Source organism: Chelonia mydas, chromosome 18 (genome assembly GCF_015237465.2).
Source record: "Chelonia mydas isolate rCheMyd1 chromosome 18, rCheMyd1.pri.v2, whole genome shotgun sequence".
In the NCBI taxonomy this organism is placed as follows: Eukaryota; Metazoa; Chordata; order Testudines; family Cheloniidae; genus Chelonia; species Chelonia mydas.
Genome location: NC_051258.2, coordinates 10,911,855 through 10,926,881, shown reverse-complemented (window position 1 = coordinate 10,926,881; position 15,027 = coordinate 10,911,855). Strand labels below are relative to the sequence as shown.

General features: G+C 48.3%; 1 protein-coding gene across 1 annotated transcript in view; it reads left to right on the top strand.

Annotated features, from left to right (window-relative positions):
* Nucleotides 1–13,553, top strand: part of PLOD1 (procollagen-lysine,2-oxoglutarate 5-dioxygenase 1) — a 31,684-nt gene extending 18,131 nt beyond the window's left edge. The window contains exons 6-19 of the mRNA XM_037881269.2: nucleotides 1,502–1,565; nucleotides 3,558–3,655; nucleotides 4,258–4,359; nucleotides 4,517–4,648; nucleotides 5,072–5,193; nucleotides 6,099–6,203; nucleotides 7,237–7,362; nucleotides 8,115–8,256; nucleotides 8,813–8,926; nucleotides 9,276–9,341; nucleotides 9,908–10,012; nucleotides 10,565–10,711; nucleotides 11,010–11,135; nucleotides 11,440–13,553. Of these exons, the coding sequence (XP_037737197.1) occupies nucleotides 1,502–1,565; nucleotides 3,558–3,655; nucleotides 4,258–4,359; nucleotides 4,517–4,648; nucleotides 5,072–5,193; nucleotides 6,099–6,203; nucleotides 7,237–7,362; nucleotides 8,115–8,256; nucleotides 8,813–8,926; nucleotides 9,276–9,341; nucleotides 9,908–10,012; nucleotides 10,565–10,711; nucleotides 11,010–11,135; nucleotides 11,440–11,595 (1,605 nt within the window). The 3' untranslated portion in view covers nucleotides 11,596–13,553. The remainder of the gene's footprint in view (nucleotides 1–1,501; nucleotides 1,566–3,557; nucleotides 3,656–4,257; nucleotides 4,360–4,516; nucleotides 4,649–5,071; nucleotides 5,194–6,098; nucleotides 6,204–7,236; nucleotides 7,363–8,114; nucleotides 8,257–8,812; nucleotides 8,927–9,275; nucleotides 9,342–9,907; nucleotides 10,013–10,564; nucleotides 10,712–11,009; nucleotides 11,136–11,439) is intronic.
* The last annotated feature ends 1,474 nt before the right edge of the window (nucleotides 13,554–15,027 follow it).

The window sequence follows — 15,027 nt, the reverse complement described above, 5'->3', positions numbered from 1 at the left end:
ACGTCATAACATTTAAAAAGCCTTATTATCTTTGAACAAATCAAACATTCTCCTAGCGTGTTTGTGACCCAAACGTGGCAGGGTTGTGCAAGAGCATAGGAACCAGGAAGTGAAACTTGTGACGATCAAGAAAAGTGAAAGTGAAGTCAGCTATTTGCAAAAAGCCGTGAGAGAAGCAAGTAAAGTGGCGCTTACTTATCCCCAGGTCTGAATCTGGCCCATAACTTTTACCATGACTGTTTCTCTTTAATGATCTCCGCTGAAGTCCTGGTGCAAAGCCAGACCAGAGTTGAATAGTTCTATTGACACGACTTTCAAAATCCAGATACTGTTACATCCATTCTCCCCCTCTGAGAGTTATTCTAATGTATCTTAGGTGATGCTTGGAGGGGCAGTGAACTGTTAAGTCAGACCTAGGTTTGAGTGGGATTCTGATGAAACCCAGTGTAGCGTGGTTTGAAGCCGCCTGGTGTAAATGCATCTGCCACCCAGTCTTAAACCATTGCTAAGTTGTGGTTTAACACTGCTAACATGAGCAGCACTCACGGAAGACAGATGGAAGCTGGAGACTGTCCACAAAAGAAATGTATGTCAAACCTGCGCTCCTGGCTATGTTTTGACACGTGATTCATATACTGCTGTACAAGCAGGCAGGCATATTTCCATCAGTGTGCTTTTGTTTGTTGTCTTTTCATGCCCTGGGAAGCTTTAAGCTGTTCGTGTTATCTGGTTTTGCCTAATGCAATATAAAAATCATATTCTGTAAAATGGGGATAGTGAAACTGACCTCCTCTGGAGAGCACTTTGAGATCTAACGCTGAAAAGCGCCATGTAAGAGCTAGGTGGTGGTGGTATTTTAGGAAAGGGAGAACTGCTGAAGTTCAGGTGGGACTGGGGATCACTGGGAATATTAAGGTTTTGGAGCCTGTGGGACATGCTAGTGATCGGGATGATACAATACATCTTTATTTAGCACATGGTCTTTCACACAAACTGTATTTAAAAATGACTGACATAGATCAACAGTAGCCCAGGGAGGGAAACATGAAAAGATGTAGGCAAGGAGAGTTGTTGTTTTCATAGGAGATCTGAAAAGAGACGCAGCATCCGCTACGGGTGGAGGAGGCTATTCTAGAGATCAGAAGTTAGAGTGGAGAATGCTCTTGCATTAGCAGTGGTGAGACTGGGTGAAGGGGCAGAGATAAAACCTGTGGTAGATGAGTGGTGGGACCAGGGAGCAGGTTCAGGGCTCCTAGGGGGTTGAAGTTAATGGTGTTAAACTGATTTACAGCAGCTAAGGACCTGGGCCTAGATCCGTGAGGGAGGTTGAAGCAAATCCATGGAGGGTTTGGGAAACAAGGGCGGCTGGTTTTATAGTGTTTTCTGCAATGAATGGAGGGCAGTAAGAGGGGTGGGAGGGCTGGAATGACCCATCTGTTTGCAGAGTGTATGCCGTCCTAAATGAGTGTCCCCTAAATAAGGTTATTTCATTCTTTTAAAGGAAAATATCAACATCACTGTGGATCAGAGATGCCGGATCTTCCAGAACCTGAATGGAGCATTAGGTGAGATGGGGAGGCTCATTCCTCCTTGGAGAGTGCAGAGCAGCTAGAAACAGTCACACTGTGGCTGAAGTGGTTAAACTCCAGAATCCATCCCCAGAGAAGGTCTCTGTTAAAAACCCCTGCCCAGACTCCTGGATTTGATTTGCAATCCCCATAGGGCTCCCAGCCTCGTTCTGACGGCATTGCCAGCTCCACAGTTAGGCCTGCAGGTCGGGTTTTCCATACCACACCTCCTCTCCGCTTTGATCTCCACGCATTTCAAAGTACACTAGCTTTGGGGAGGGAAACTGGTAGGGAAGTAGCAACACACAACCCAGGGCCAAGGGCCACCTGCCTGCCTTCTTGGTTCCGTACATTGGATTGAATGGCCTGAAAGGTGGGGAGCTGATGAGATGCATTCAGCACTCACTCACACGTACTGTGCTTTTGGCCAGTCAGTTATTCCACCCTTGGAAAGTTTTATCCACTTGTTCTCCTGGAGCGGAGAAATATAGGTCTTTATTTTAGTTTATCTCTTCCCCCCTTCCCCTTATTTTAATTAGCTAGGCAGTTATCATGGGGCAGGGGGGATTTTGGGGTCCCATTCTTATCTTGGTAAGGGTGGGAGTCAGAGGGTAGCTGTCCCTCTGGAGAGGTCAGGAGCCCAGCCTATCTCTGATGGGGGAGTGAGGCAGCTCAGGTTCACCTGGGACTAGGTCACTCATTGAGTTACTGAGAGGCAGTCAATTAGGCGGGGAAGCACCTCAGTGAGATAAAAGGATGCTGCTCCCAGTGGGACAGGGCTGGATGAACAGGGGTCCCGAGGGAGGAGAAGAGTTCTTAGAGTGCAGGAAGAGAAAATGCCTACATAGAAGGCTTCTTGGGGGGGGAACCTGGTGAGAGGGGCTCACCAGCAAAGGAAACCCAGGGAGAATGCTCCTGAGTGGGAGAGTGGCCAGAAGGAAGGGCCTGTGAATGCTAAGTCTCAGAGAAGCCTGGCTCCCATGAAAGATTCCACCAGGCAACGGCAGGAACTCTAGATGAGAGGAATTATATGATGTCGTGAGGAAGGGTCTTTGTGGTTTGGCCTCTGTGTGGAGACTTTGACCCAGGAAAAGGGACCCTTCTGCTGCTCGAGCCAGGAGGCCCCTGACTCCAGAAGAGGGTTCCAGGTCAGGAAGGCCTCACCGGTAAGGGGCCTTGGGCATCATGAGAGTTGGCAGACTAAGGTTGACTCAGGCCCTCCTTCCTTCAGCTAGAGAGGCTGAGGGGGAGCCATTTTTGTGTGATGTTCTGCCTTTTGGGGTGAATAAGCTAGACCCCTGAAGGGGCACTCTTCAAGATACAAGATACAAGACTGATTAAAACCCTTATTTGGGGAAAATGAGGCAGAGATGCGATGGCGACACTGCACTGGGCCGCCAGGGGGCATTGCAGGAGTGAGGGCCCTTGTTACTGTGGGTGATTGGACTTTGTGCCTGAACTCGCCCTTTTTGCATAGCTCGGATACACAGACCCCTTGGCTGGTCACTCTGCAGTCACTGTATAATGCCATCTGGGGATGCGCCAGACAGACAGACATAGGGGAGCATAGAATTCAGAGGAGGAAAAGCTGCTTTTGCCTGGATTCTCCCCACCCCCTTGCTGGTGCAGAATTGTTCCTCACCACATATTCTTTGCCTACTCTTGATTTAAAGGATGCAGTCAATGAGGCTTTTCCAGTTCCCTATGGGAGACTGCCTTACAGCTTAATAGATTTCACTCTCCAGAGCCTTCCCTGATCCTATCCTTTCTTAAGTTCCATCTCATCACTCCTAATTCTACCCTGCTGGGCCGCCCTAAACAATTCCTCTCCCTCCGTGGATTGTCTGTGCCCCACAAATATGATAGATAGTTTCCAGCCCCACTCTCCCGTCTTCCCAAGGGTTGCTTGTATGGGATGGCTAGGGCACTGTGTGGCCAAATTGCTACCAAAGCCTCCTGCAGATAACATTGCTGTGACGTGGTTTCTAGATGAGGTGGTTCTGAAATTTGAAAATGCACGCGTGAGAGCAAGAAACGCAGAGTATGACACCCTCCCAGTCCTGATCCACGGCAATGGACCCACCAAGGTAAGAAGGAGCCTTGAAAGAGAAGGTTGGGTATGAAACAAGGGAAATAACCTCTTTAGGCTTGAGGTGGTGAAGCACTTGCCTAGGGAATTCTGGGAAATCAGGCATCCATCCCTCACACACTGACTTCTTCCTGCATAAATTCACAGATGGGGGGATTGGGTGGCTCCCTGCCATGACAGCAAGACATGGAGCTCTTTACTTCTTGGTCACTGGGTCAAATCAAGACCAAGGTCAGCAGTGATTGAAAGCATCCCCACCTGAGGAATGACTGGCCAGCAGCCACTGAGTTGGTGGTTATCAGTCCAGTTCCTAGTGCACAGGTGTCCACATCACAATAATTGCCACCCTTGCTCCCCTTCTTGCCAGTCTCAACACCTAGCCGCCAAGGACTGACCAGGCCATGGAGACTGAAAAGTGCTCTCACCCCTTCGCATTATCCCAGCACATCAGTATCCTCCACCGTAGGAAATTAGACCCTCAGATTTGCATCCTTTTCCACTTCCCTTCTCCCAGGGAGAGAAGGGAGATTGAATATCAGAGGCTGGGGTGAGATTTTCTCCTGCCTTGTAACTAAGCACTTGGGGGATTTCCCTTTGCAGCTGCAGCTGAATTACCTGGGAAACTATATTCCTCGGGCCTGGACATTCGAGACAGGCTGCACTGTGTGTGATGAAGGCCTGAGAAGTCTCACAGGGTTCAAGGTAAGGGTTGATGCATATTTAGAGTGGCAGAAGCCTGGTGCTAACACGAGAATTCCTACACCACGTGCTCGGGTTGCCTCGGAAATGGTGAGGGTGTCACCAGGTTTCTGGAGCTGGAGAGCAGCCCTCATGCTTCTCACCCTCTTGTTGAATGCAGGATGATGTGTTGCCGTTGGTTCTGATTGGAGTTTTCATCGAGCAGCCCACTCCATTTCTCTCCCAGTTCTTCCTGAGGCTTCAGAACCTCCAGTACCCAAAGAAACGCACTCAGCTCTTCATCCACAACCATGTAAGGAACATCTGCCTTGGATTGTCTTATGCAGTGTTGTTGTAGCCGTGTTCGTTCCACGATACTAGAGAGACAAGGTGGATGAGGTCATATCTTTTATTGGACCAGCAATAACAGCTACTACCTCACCAACCCTGTCTTTGTTTTGCCATGTGAGGGATGGCTTGCCTCCTCCCGTATCCCAGAAGTATTTGCAACTTCCCCAGACTGCCGGGACCTGGAAGTCAGGTACAGCTCATTGTTTTCCTAGAAGCCCGTGCATCAGTTACCTCCAGCCATGAAGACATAGAGCTCACGTGCTCTGGTGTTGCCAGAGCCTCCAGAGCAGGAGACTGCCAAGCCTAGCCTTAGCTGAGGCCAGACAGCCTGTGTGAAGCTCATGTAACCTACTCTTCGCTCTGTGTCATTTCCCTCTGTGTGCAGGAGCAACTTCACCTGTCTCGGGTGGACACGTTTGTGAAGGAGCATGGCAAAGAATATCATGCGGTCAAAGTGATTGGGCCAGAAGATCACGTGGAGAATGCGGATGCTCGGAACATGGGCGTGTAAGTGAGAAGACCGGTGTGAACGGGCAGACGATAGGGATCCTGGAGTCAACCCCATCCTCCGTCTAGGCTCCGTAGCACAAGGGAGAGGCTTCTTGCATCCAAGATAACAGGCCTCTGTGGGCAGAGCAGCAGAAGCTTCCTTCATAGATGTCTGCTTTGGAGCTTTGCAGGAACAATGGCTGGTGTTGCAGTGGTATATTGTGTAACAGCCCAACCCATTTTCTCTTTCCCTTCCTTCCTTATGCATGCCCGTTAGATGCCACTTTTCTGGGGTGACAGCATTACAAACACACTTCGATGCCCTCATTGCCAAAGGGGTTCTCAGACCCTCTGCTAAGAACCTCTGTACCACAAAACACTCGCTGTCCAGGTTGCGTCCACGTTCCCCATCTTCCTGCCACTGGCCTGCAACTTGTCCATGGCAGGTATGAACTTAGCCCCTGCTTATTGTCCAGACAACATGGGCTAAAGCCAGGCTAGATTCCCAGGCTAAGTATACAGCTTTCCACGGCCTGGGTCCAAACAAACGGAAGCAGTAAGGCTCCTGCATCCAGAGGACTTCGAGTTTCTCTAGCCTCAAGTGCAGCCTGTTCCTCTTTCAGTTCAACTTCCAAATCAATGGTTCTCCATACCCATTCCCTCCTTGTCCACCTTCCTGATGGAGAAAACAGCCTCCCCTGAGCTCAGCCCCACTCCTCCCTGCCATGAGGGGCCAGCCACCTGCTACTCCTTTGCTCAGGCATGGGGTTTTAACCCTCTCTTCCCCCCAACCCTAGTCAGGGGCTCTGCACCCAGTCTGTAAAGGATAAACTCCCCCATCCCAGAAGAGAAGGCCCCCTTGACTGCAAAGTGAAGGTCATCCCTGCTGTTCTCTTTCTGACCTGTGGGCTCTCTGGCTGTAGGGATTTGTGCAGACAGGATCCTGACTGTGAATATTACTTCAGCCTGGATGCCGAAGTGGTTCTGAAGAACTTGAAGGTTCTACGGATCCTGATTGAACAGAACAAGTGAGTCTGAGCGATCCTTACTGGGCAGGCTTCAGGTCAGGAATGTAGATAGGGAGCTCCTTCTTTCCTGGGAAATGTGTAAGGGGCTGAGAAGAGAGAACATTGCTGGGAATGAAACTTAAGGGTTTTCTCCAATAGAGATGGACCAAAACTGGAGCCATTTATCCAACACTCCTCCCTGAATTATTGGATTCAGATGCAGTGGGCTCTGGATGTAAACCATCCCTTGTTTTACCCTTATCTCTTTGGAGCAGAGCCTACACTATTGGGAACAGAGAGGCCAGAATCAGAACCATTTTTTTCCAGACCAGATGTGGGTCCAAGCCACAGGGTTGAGGTCTGGATTTGGATTTACATTTCAAACATCCTGGGCGGTACATTCAGATGCAGGTTTTGCTTCAGCCCATTATAAAGGGAGGGATTCACTGGAAAATCTGGATCTATATCCAGGTTCAGAGTCCGAGTTCTTTCTTCCCCATCCCTAAAAATCACAAGTGTTGGATCCAATAAGCCAGATCCTTGACTGGTGTAAATTGGCATAGTTCCATTGATTTCAGTGATGCTACACCAACTTTCAACAGCTGAGCATCTGGGGGAGGGAGTTTTGCAGGCCCATTGCTGATCAGAAGCCTCCACACATTGGGGCTTCATAGAGAACAGAACCTATTCCTGGTTATGTCTGGCTCTGGCTCAGAGATTTAGCTGTGGTTTCAGTCTTAGGGAGCTGGATACACAGTAGAGAAACATAAGTCATGTTACTGAAATGATTCCCCTGCTCCTCAAGAAGAAAGATTTCCAGCTCTGTCTCCAGCTGCTAGAACTCCTTAGATTACATTCAGAGGGGATTGTCTGCTGAATGTGTTTAGCTATAAGCTTAGGGCCCAAGTTTGCCCTTACTTACACAGGTGTCAAGAGGGGGTAGCATCTGTAAGCGAAGGCAAAACTGGACCCTGAGACTCTCGTTGGGATCTTTCTCCTTTCTTCCCCTGGCAGCATCTTGCCCTCCAATCATCTCTCCCTCTTGTGCCTGCAGGCCGGTAATTGCCCCACTGGTGAGCCGTCTTGGAAAGCTGTGGTCAAATTTCTGGGGTGCGCTGAGTCCTGATGGGTACTATGCCCGTTCGGAGGATTACGTGGATATTGTTCAAGGGCGGAGGGTGTAAGTATTGTGAGGGACTTTTGCCATTCAGAATCCCCTAAATACAAGGCTTGCTGAATAGACAGTGGATAGAGAGCATGTACCCCCAAAATCAGTCTAAAGCCAATTGGGATCCTGGGGCAAGAGTACCAGACCATCACTGTGTTTAAAGAAGGCAAGGAAGTCTCTCCTTCCAGGCAGGAGCAGTTTTATGTACCTGTCTTCTACATACCATATGTAATTGAGGGAGTAAGGTCTGGTGACCAGAGTAGGGAACTTGGAGTCAGGAGCCCTGGGTTTTGTTTCCAGCCCTGTCGCTAATTCACTGTATGGCCAAATCGCTTAGTCTCTCCTTGTGCCTTGTTTTCTCCATCTGCTAAGGATAGAGAATGTGATGCGTAACTATCCCGCAATGCGGGGTGGTAGGGGGATTGTCATTCTTCTTTAAATAGTGTTTGTAAAGAGCTGTGTGCTGCGTGGATGGAAGGTGCTGTAGATGTCCAAAGGCTGATTACTGGAACAGCTTGCATTCCTGATTTGCTTCTCTTTGGGTTTGTGTAGGTCATTGCGTTTGGTTGCTGTAGGGTTTTGAGTCTGACCCTTTAAACTTTGACACAAACCAAATTCTAAAGAACAGCAATGCTTTATTTTTGTTTTTTCCCCCCCTAAATATGTTCACAATGAAATCTAGCCCTTAGTCCTTTGGGGCCTGATCCTGTAAGCTCTGTCCTGTTACTACTTAGTGTCTAAATCTCCCTCTCCCCATTTTGCAGTGGGATTTGGAACGTTCCCTACATTTCCAGCATCTATGTCATAAAAGGCAGCACCCTGAGATCCCAGCTCAACCAGGGAGACCTCTTCCACAGCGGCAAACTAGATGCAGACATGGCTTTCTGCCATAATGTCCGGGATCAGGTCAGTACAGGGAGCTGGCTGCAGGGAGCAAGGGTGGAGATGAAACAACTCTGCAGGCAGGTTTCAGGACACCCATTTCAACTGTACATGCCTAGGTGGAAAGAAGTGAACTGGCATCAACTAAGCCTACATGCCTTTCCTGACTCACATGCAGTCGGGGGGGCAGGAGAATCTCTTCCTGTGGTCTGAGAAACACGGACTAAATTCAGTTATACGCTAGGATCCACTCATGCAGCTCCGGTGAACGTCAGTGGGAGCTACGTGTGCATAGCCACAGGCCGAGTGACCCTGTGCGAGCTATTTTATCCTGCTTTTGTCTATAGCTGATGAAACGTGCAGAAGTTCTGCCTCCATCACTGGCCCTTGCTAGGACTATTTAGTCTTCTCTGCATCCCGGGTGGGTCTGGATTTAACAATAAAGGCTCACTGGGGAGGGGATGCCCAGTGTGAAGATTAGAGAGGGAGGTGGGTGGACAGAGGGAATGAAGCCAGGGCTAATGGGAAGCAGCTCCCACAGTAGATAGTTGCAGCCTGATGGTTTCCCTCCATTCTACAGAGGGTCTTCATGTTCGTGACAAACCGGCACCAATTTGGACACATACTCTCTCTGGAGAATTATCAGACGACTCATCTCCACAACGACCTCTGGCAGATCTTCAGCAATCCTGAGGTGAGGGGCTGAGCAGGCCTGTCGCTGTGGGATACGCTCCTAGCCTCCTTGTTAGATAACGCTGCTACGAGTCGTGTCTCTAAGGGGAGGATCCAAGCTTTGCTGTGTGACATCCCTCTGATGGGGTTCCCTAGGTGCATAACTGCATGGCTTTGGGAAAGCATTTCACTCGAAAACTCCTCTGGGCCCCGGAGCTTCCAAGCCGAGAAAATGCTGTCAATTGCTGTTTACTGCTCCGCTTCCCCTTTCCGTGATGAGAGAGAGGGGGATGCCAGGGCACGGCCTAATACCACATCCTGAGCCACGCGCCACAGAAGTGACTGCTTTGCTTGTCTTTTTCTAACCATAGGACTGGAAAGAAAAGTACATCCATGAAAACTACACATTAGCTCTGAAAGGGAAATTGGTGGAGACGGTAAGAAATGCTGCTCTTGTTTCTCAGCGGAGGAGAGAACAGCATGTCAGTATCATATTATTTCAGCCTTTCACCCTCAGAAATAGGTAGCTTACAGGAGACAGTGCTGCCTAAAAGAACATCAGATTCAGAGAGAATGTGGTCTGTCATTATTGGAAGGTATTCTTCGGGACAAATCCCTCCTTCTTCAGAGGCACCTGTCCAGGTTCCTTAATTTTACTGGGAGCAAGGCATGGGAATCTGAAGGCAGGATTCAACCTTTAACATTTTAGCTGTTTTTCCAGTGAGCCCTCTCTCCCTGCTCTTGACTTTGTCCTCCTCTTGTCTGACTAGGGACTGTTCATAAATTACATAACACATTGTTTGATGATTTTTATTAAAAAAAAAAAAAAAAGACCCAACCACCCCCTTGTAAAACTGGAACAAACACCCCCATGATGCTGTCCTGTAAAATTAAGGAACTCCCCCTCCCCCACGTGTTATGTAGCTTATGGAGAGCCCCCTATGTCTGTCTGTATTTGTCTCATTCTTCTGTTTGTCTGAATTCTCGTGTGTTCTCTCTCCAGCCCTGCCCCGATGTTTACTGGTTCCCTATATTCACTGACGTCGCCTGTGACGAGTTGGTGGAGGAAATGGAGCACTTTGGCCAGTGGTCCAAGGGAGATAACACGGTAAGAAAAAGCTGGAGCTTCCAGAGCTACAGCTCCCACCACTTAGACCAAGTCCTTGGGCATAGCTGCAGCCTGCTACAGGCCGGAGTTTTAATCCTGTGGTTAAAGCAGGGCACTGGAGTCAGGACTCCTGAGCTCTGCTCTTGACTCACTGTGTGACCCTTGGACTTAGGCCCAAACATTCAATAGTGGTCGCTGGGCACTCAGAAAATCAGTCTGAGACCCCTTAGGCCTCATTTTCGCAGGCCCTGAGAACGTGCAACCTCCACTGCTGTCCACTGGAGCGCTCAGCACCTCTGAAGATTAGGGCCGAGAGTTTGTAAAGTCGGAGAACCATAATCATCCAGAGTCAGTAGCCACTTTTGAAAACTTGGGCTCCAACCTCCTCTGTGCCTTGACTTCCCTTCTATAAAATGTAGATGATCCTTCCCTGCGTTCCAATCCTGAAAAGCCCTATAGATGAGCATTATGTTTGTTGGTTACTGTCAAACTGTGTTTCATACTTATCATCTAAGATATGTGTCCCCAATCAATCTTATGGTTCTGTTCCAGGACAGCAGACTACTCGGGGGTTATGAAAATGTCCCAACTATTGACATCCACATGAACCAAATTGGCTATGAGAGAGAATGGTACAGGTTCCTTCTGGACTATATTGCTCCAATCACAGAGAAATTTTACCCAGGATACTATACAAAGGTAGGCATCAAACACTCTTGGTCAATGGGATTTGAGTGCTCAGCGTCTCTCATGATCATGGCCACTGAGAGGCAATACCACTGGGGCACTGTACCAAAGTACGTGCCATAATGGAGGAAATGACCCCGGAGTATGTTATCAAGATGTGCACCATACTTCTTAATAAGAACATGCCCCTTTCTCCCTTATTTAAGGGGTATTGTACCCCAATTACACCAACGTACACACCGTCCCCTAGAAGTGAATGCCATCTGGGTGCTGTGGCACCGTCTGTGTATGTCTCTCTTCTCTCCTGCAGACACAGTTTGAGCTGGCCTTTGTCGTTCGTTACAAACCAGATGAGCAACCCTCCTTAATGCCTCACCATGATGCTTCCACCTTCACCATCAACATTGCCCTGAACCGGGTAGGGATAGATTACGAGGTAAGTGCTTGCAAGAAGGTCAGTCTGGAAGTCTCCCAGACCAGTCTAGGGTCTTCTCCTCTTTCCTGTACCCAGAACACCTCCCAGCTCATCCCCACCTCCATCTCGGGCACCTTGATCCCAAAGGACTGCAATCAGTGACTGGGTTTGAATTTCAGGATTTTCTAATGAGGCAGATCGGTGGTAGAAGGTTCTACCAAACCATCATAAGGGAGTCCAGAAAATCAGGAGACTGTTGGGATAATACAGGGATCCTTTCTCTGCTGGTACTTGGCTGATGCCTGTTTCTTTTTGTTTCACGTAGGGAGGAGGCTGCCGGTTTCTCCGTTACAACTGCTCCATTCGAGCTCCTCGGAAGGGTTGGACCCTCCTACACCCGGGACGTCTGACCCATTATCACGAGGGCCTTCCAACCACAAAAGGGACCCGTTACATCGCAGTGTCCTTTCTCGACCCTTAGAGCCATGCTTCACGAGAAAAACCTTTTCCCAGCATCACTCACCGCTGACTCTGAGTGGGAGATGGGAACGCTGCTGAGTCTCCAAGGCATCCATCAAAGTTATTTGGAAATTGATTTTTTTTTAAATGATGGTTTGACTTCACTGTTGGAAGATCGCCTCCACTAACACTGCAGAGAATAGGTAGGAGTGTAGTTCTAGAATTTGGAGAGATTCTTTGTGCCTTCAATTCCGATACTCATCCTCATCTGTGCTTGGACTTTACTTCTTCACTATCTGCCATGGCTTACCGGACTAATTGCTTGGACTGAAAATCCAGGTCTTTTGGGGCAGGTCACTTCTTTCCCCTCCCCACAAGCCCCTTCTCCAAGCAGCAGCAAGACTGTCTCTTTGTGCATCTGACAGAGAAATGAACTTTAGGGAATCCTTTCTGGACATTGCTCCAAACATGAGTGGGAGCTGGTTCCAGGATCGGGGAGCGAAGTCTTAACAGCTGTAGCATTGGATGAAACTCAGTAGCCCCAGGCTGAGGTTCATCTTAGCCATACCTCTTTGAAGTTACTTGGAAGCATATCACCTTGTTAAAACCAGCAATGATAATACCCCCCATGGCTCCTGTTCGCCAACCCATGGTTGGCTGACAATACTTGACTTCTGTGATTAGATTGAAGAGGTGAAAGATGTCATCCCAACCTTATCTTGCTGCAGCTGGAAGGGAGTGTGTCCACCCAACCAAACTGTCTCTCTCTCTCTCTGTGTGTGTGTCTGTCTGTCTGTCCGTGTGGGTGTGTAAGGGGCTTCTTAGAAACGGGAGGCTGTGGAGAACTGGATGGTTTATGGGTATTGGAGCCTTTCACCTCTATGTTACTAGTTCAAATCTATCCCATATCAGTACTGGTCAAAAGTTGTTTCCATCTGATAAGTGTTCAGTGGCCTCTGTGAGGCGTCCTTGGTGCTCTCAGTCTATTTTGCAGTGATCAGTTGTCCATATTACACTTGGCACTGACTGGTCCCTTGTGTCTAGACTGAATAGGCCATGGAGACTGAATTCTACTCTTACCCCTAGAGGAGATCATTACTGATCATTATTAAAAGAAATTCCCCAACAAAACACTGCACTGCACTCACTTCTCCCTGGGAGATGAGAGAACAAACCTGGGACAGATGTTAGTCATGTTGCTTATTGCATTGCTGGAAGGGACGAAGATTCTACTGGCATGAGCCCATTATAAGAATCTATGTAGAAAAGAATCTTGGTTGAGGCAAGTTTCTTGGGCAGTGTAGGGGAAACATGTACTGCCATCACCCATGCTGTATCTGTTCTGATTATTAAATAGAAGTCTTCAGTCCTCAGGTCTGCCAAACTCGGATGTTGCTTGAGCACGACATTTTCAGCAAAAGTTATTTTGAACAGCCACCTTCTAAAACCAGATTCTTTGTGGGTTTCTAGAGTGACTCTGCCATCTGTTTATAACTGCCAGGTAGTGAAGCCTACTGCCTCTGATACCAGGCAGTTACAGTCAGATGGAAGGAATTGCTCCACGACTGGGGTAAATAGATGTGTGTTTTGACAGAGAACTTTAATTAGCAAATATAGGACAGAAGAAGGGGACACTGACCTTTTCCTTTCTGGGCCCATGCACAGGGATGTCCACAAACACATCTACAGAGAAGGGAGAGAAATCCATGCACCAACAATCAGCTAAAAAAAGCAAAACTTGCCTCTATTTTTAATGCAAATCTGAATCAAGTTAATTAGTTAGTGTCACCAAAGGAATGACCAGTGCAGGCCAGTCATTAGTAAGAAGATGTTGAAGAACTGTATGTATTTATTCAACAGATTTATCCACTTTGTTTTTTCCTCTGCCCAAGGAATTGACTGGTATAGAGGTCTCATAATATTTTACACAAGATGTACAGTTTTAAACAGCAAGTTTTACATTAAAACTTAACAAAATGATGTGTGCAATAATTTGATTCTTTAATATGTATATTTAAATTGTATGGGAGAGGCAGACTTCATATAATTAATGACAGAACACATAACTTGGTGGAGCCCTAGTATATCAGGGTTATCTACAGTAACTGGTAAAGCAGATGCTTGTAGTTAAAGATCAGGACAGATAGTCTGCATTCAAGTCCTGGCTCTGCTATGGGCCTGCTATGTGACCTTCGATAAATCCCAAGACTAATCTCTTTGCTGTTTTACAGATGGGGGAAGTAAGGCACAATAATTATTCTTCTCCCCTCATGTGGGTGTTTGTAATAAATGCATTCATTCTCACGAGGCGTTCATGTGCTACAATGCTAGGGAGCTGTAATACTTACCAAAACAGATACTTTTAAAAAATATTAGAATATTGTTCTGGAAAATGGTGACCCTTATAAATCATTTTTCATGTTGTAAAGAAGAAAAAATACCTAATTAGTAATAGTCTCCTGTCCAGGGCTTGGGTGAAGATTCAAATTTTGTAGTACATGTTTGTCACAATGAAGTATTTCCAGACGTTCTATTTGATTACTGTATTTTGACTGTATGCCCTATGCTTCTCTTGCGGCAGAGGATCTCAGTTAAATATTTCAAGAATGGCCCCCTAATGTTAGTCTTTTGAAAAGCAACAGTCTTTAAAAAATTCCAGAAGGAAACAAAAGAAATTGATCTCTCAGTATAACTACCTAAGAGAGTGCTGGTGTAAGAGGGTTATTGTGAACGCTTCCCAGAGATTGGGGGGATTGGCATTGGACTATGGAGGCTTTCAATCATTGGGTTACTGGTTTGAGTCCAGCCTAGGTTAGTGGAGGCTCAGACATTTTGTTTAATAAAATAATTGGAATAAAATGCTGGTGCTGGAGGTGGCAGGGCTGGTCCTGGTGAGGAACAGAGGAAGAACCGCACTTCCAACACAACTTCCCAGAAGCAGCGTGTCCAGGTGTCCAGTTTTCGACTGGAACACCCATTTGAAAAGGGACCCTGGCGGCTCCGGTCAGCACTGCCGACACTGCAGTGCTAAGGCAGGCTAGTCTCTATCTGTTCTGGCTCCGCGCTGCGCTCTGGAAGCGTTCAGCAGGTCCGGCTCCTAGGTGGGGGGGCACAAGCTGGTGGGGCGGTGCCTGTGGAGCCTCCTGCCCGCCCCCAGCGTCAGACCTGCTGGCTGCTTCCGGGGTGCGTGCAACGCGGTGTCAGGAAAGGCAGGCAGCCTGCCTTAGCCCTGCTGCGCCGCTGACCAGGAGCCACCTGAGGGAAGCCCACGCCCCAGCCCTAAGACCCCTCCTGCACCCCAAAGACCTCATCCCTGACCCCAGCCCAGAGCCTGCACCCCCAGCTCAGAACCCATACCCCCTCCTGCACCCCAACCTCCTGCCCCAGCCCTGAGCCCCCCCAAACCTGGAGCCCCCTCCTGCACCCCAAAGCCCTCATCCCTGGCCCCAGCCCA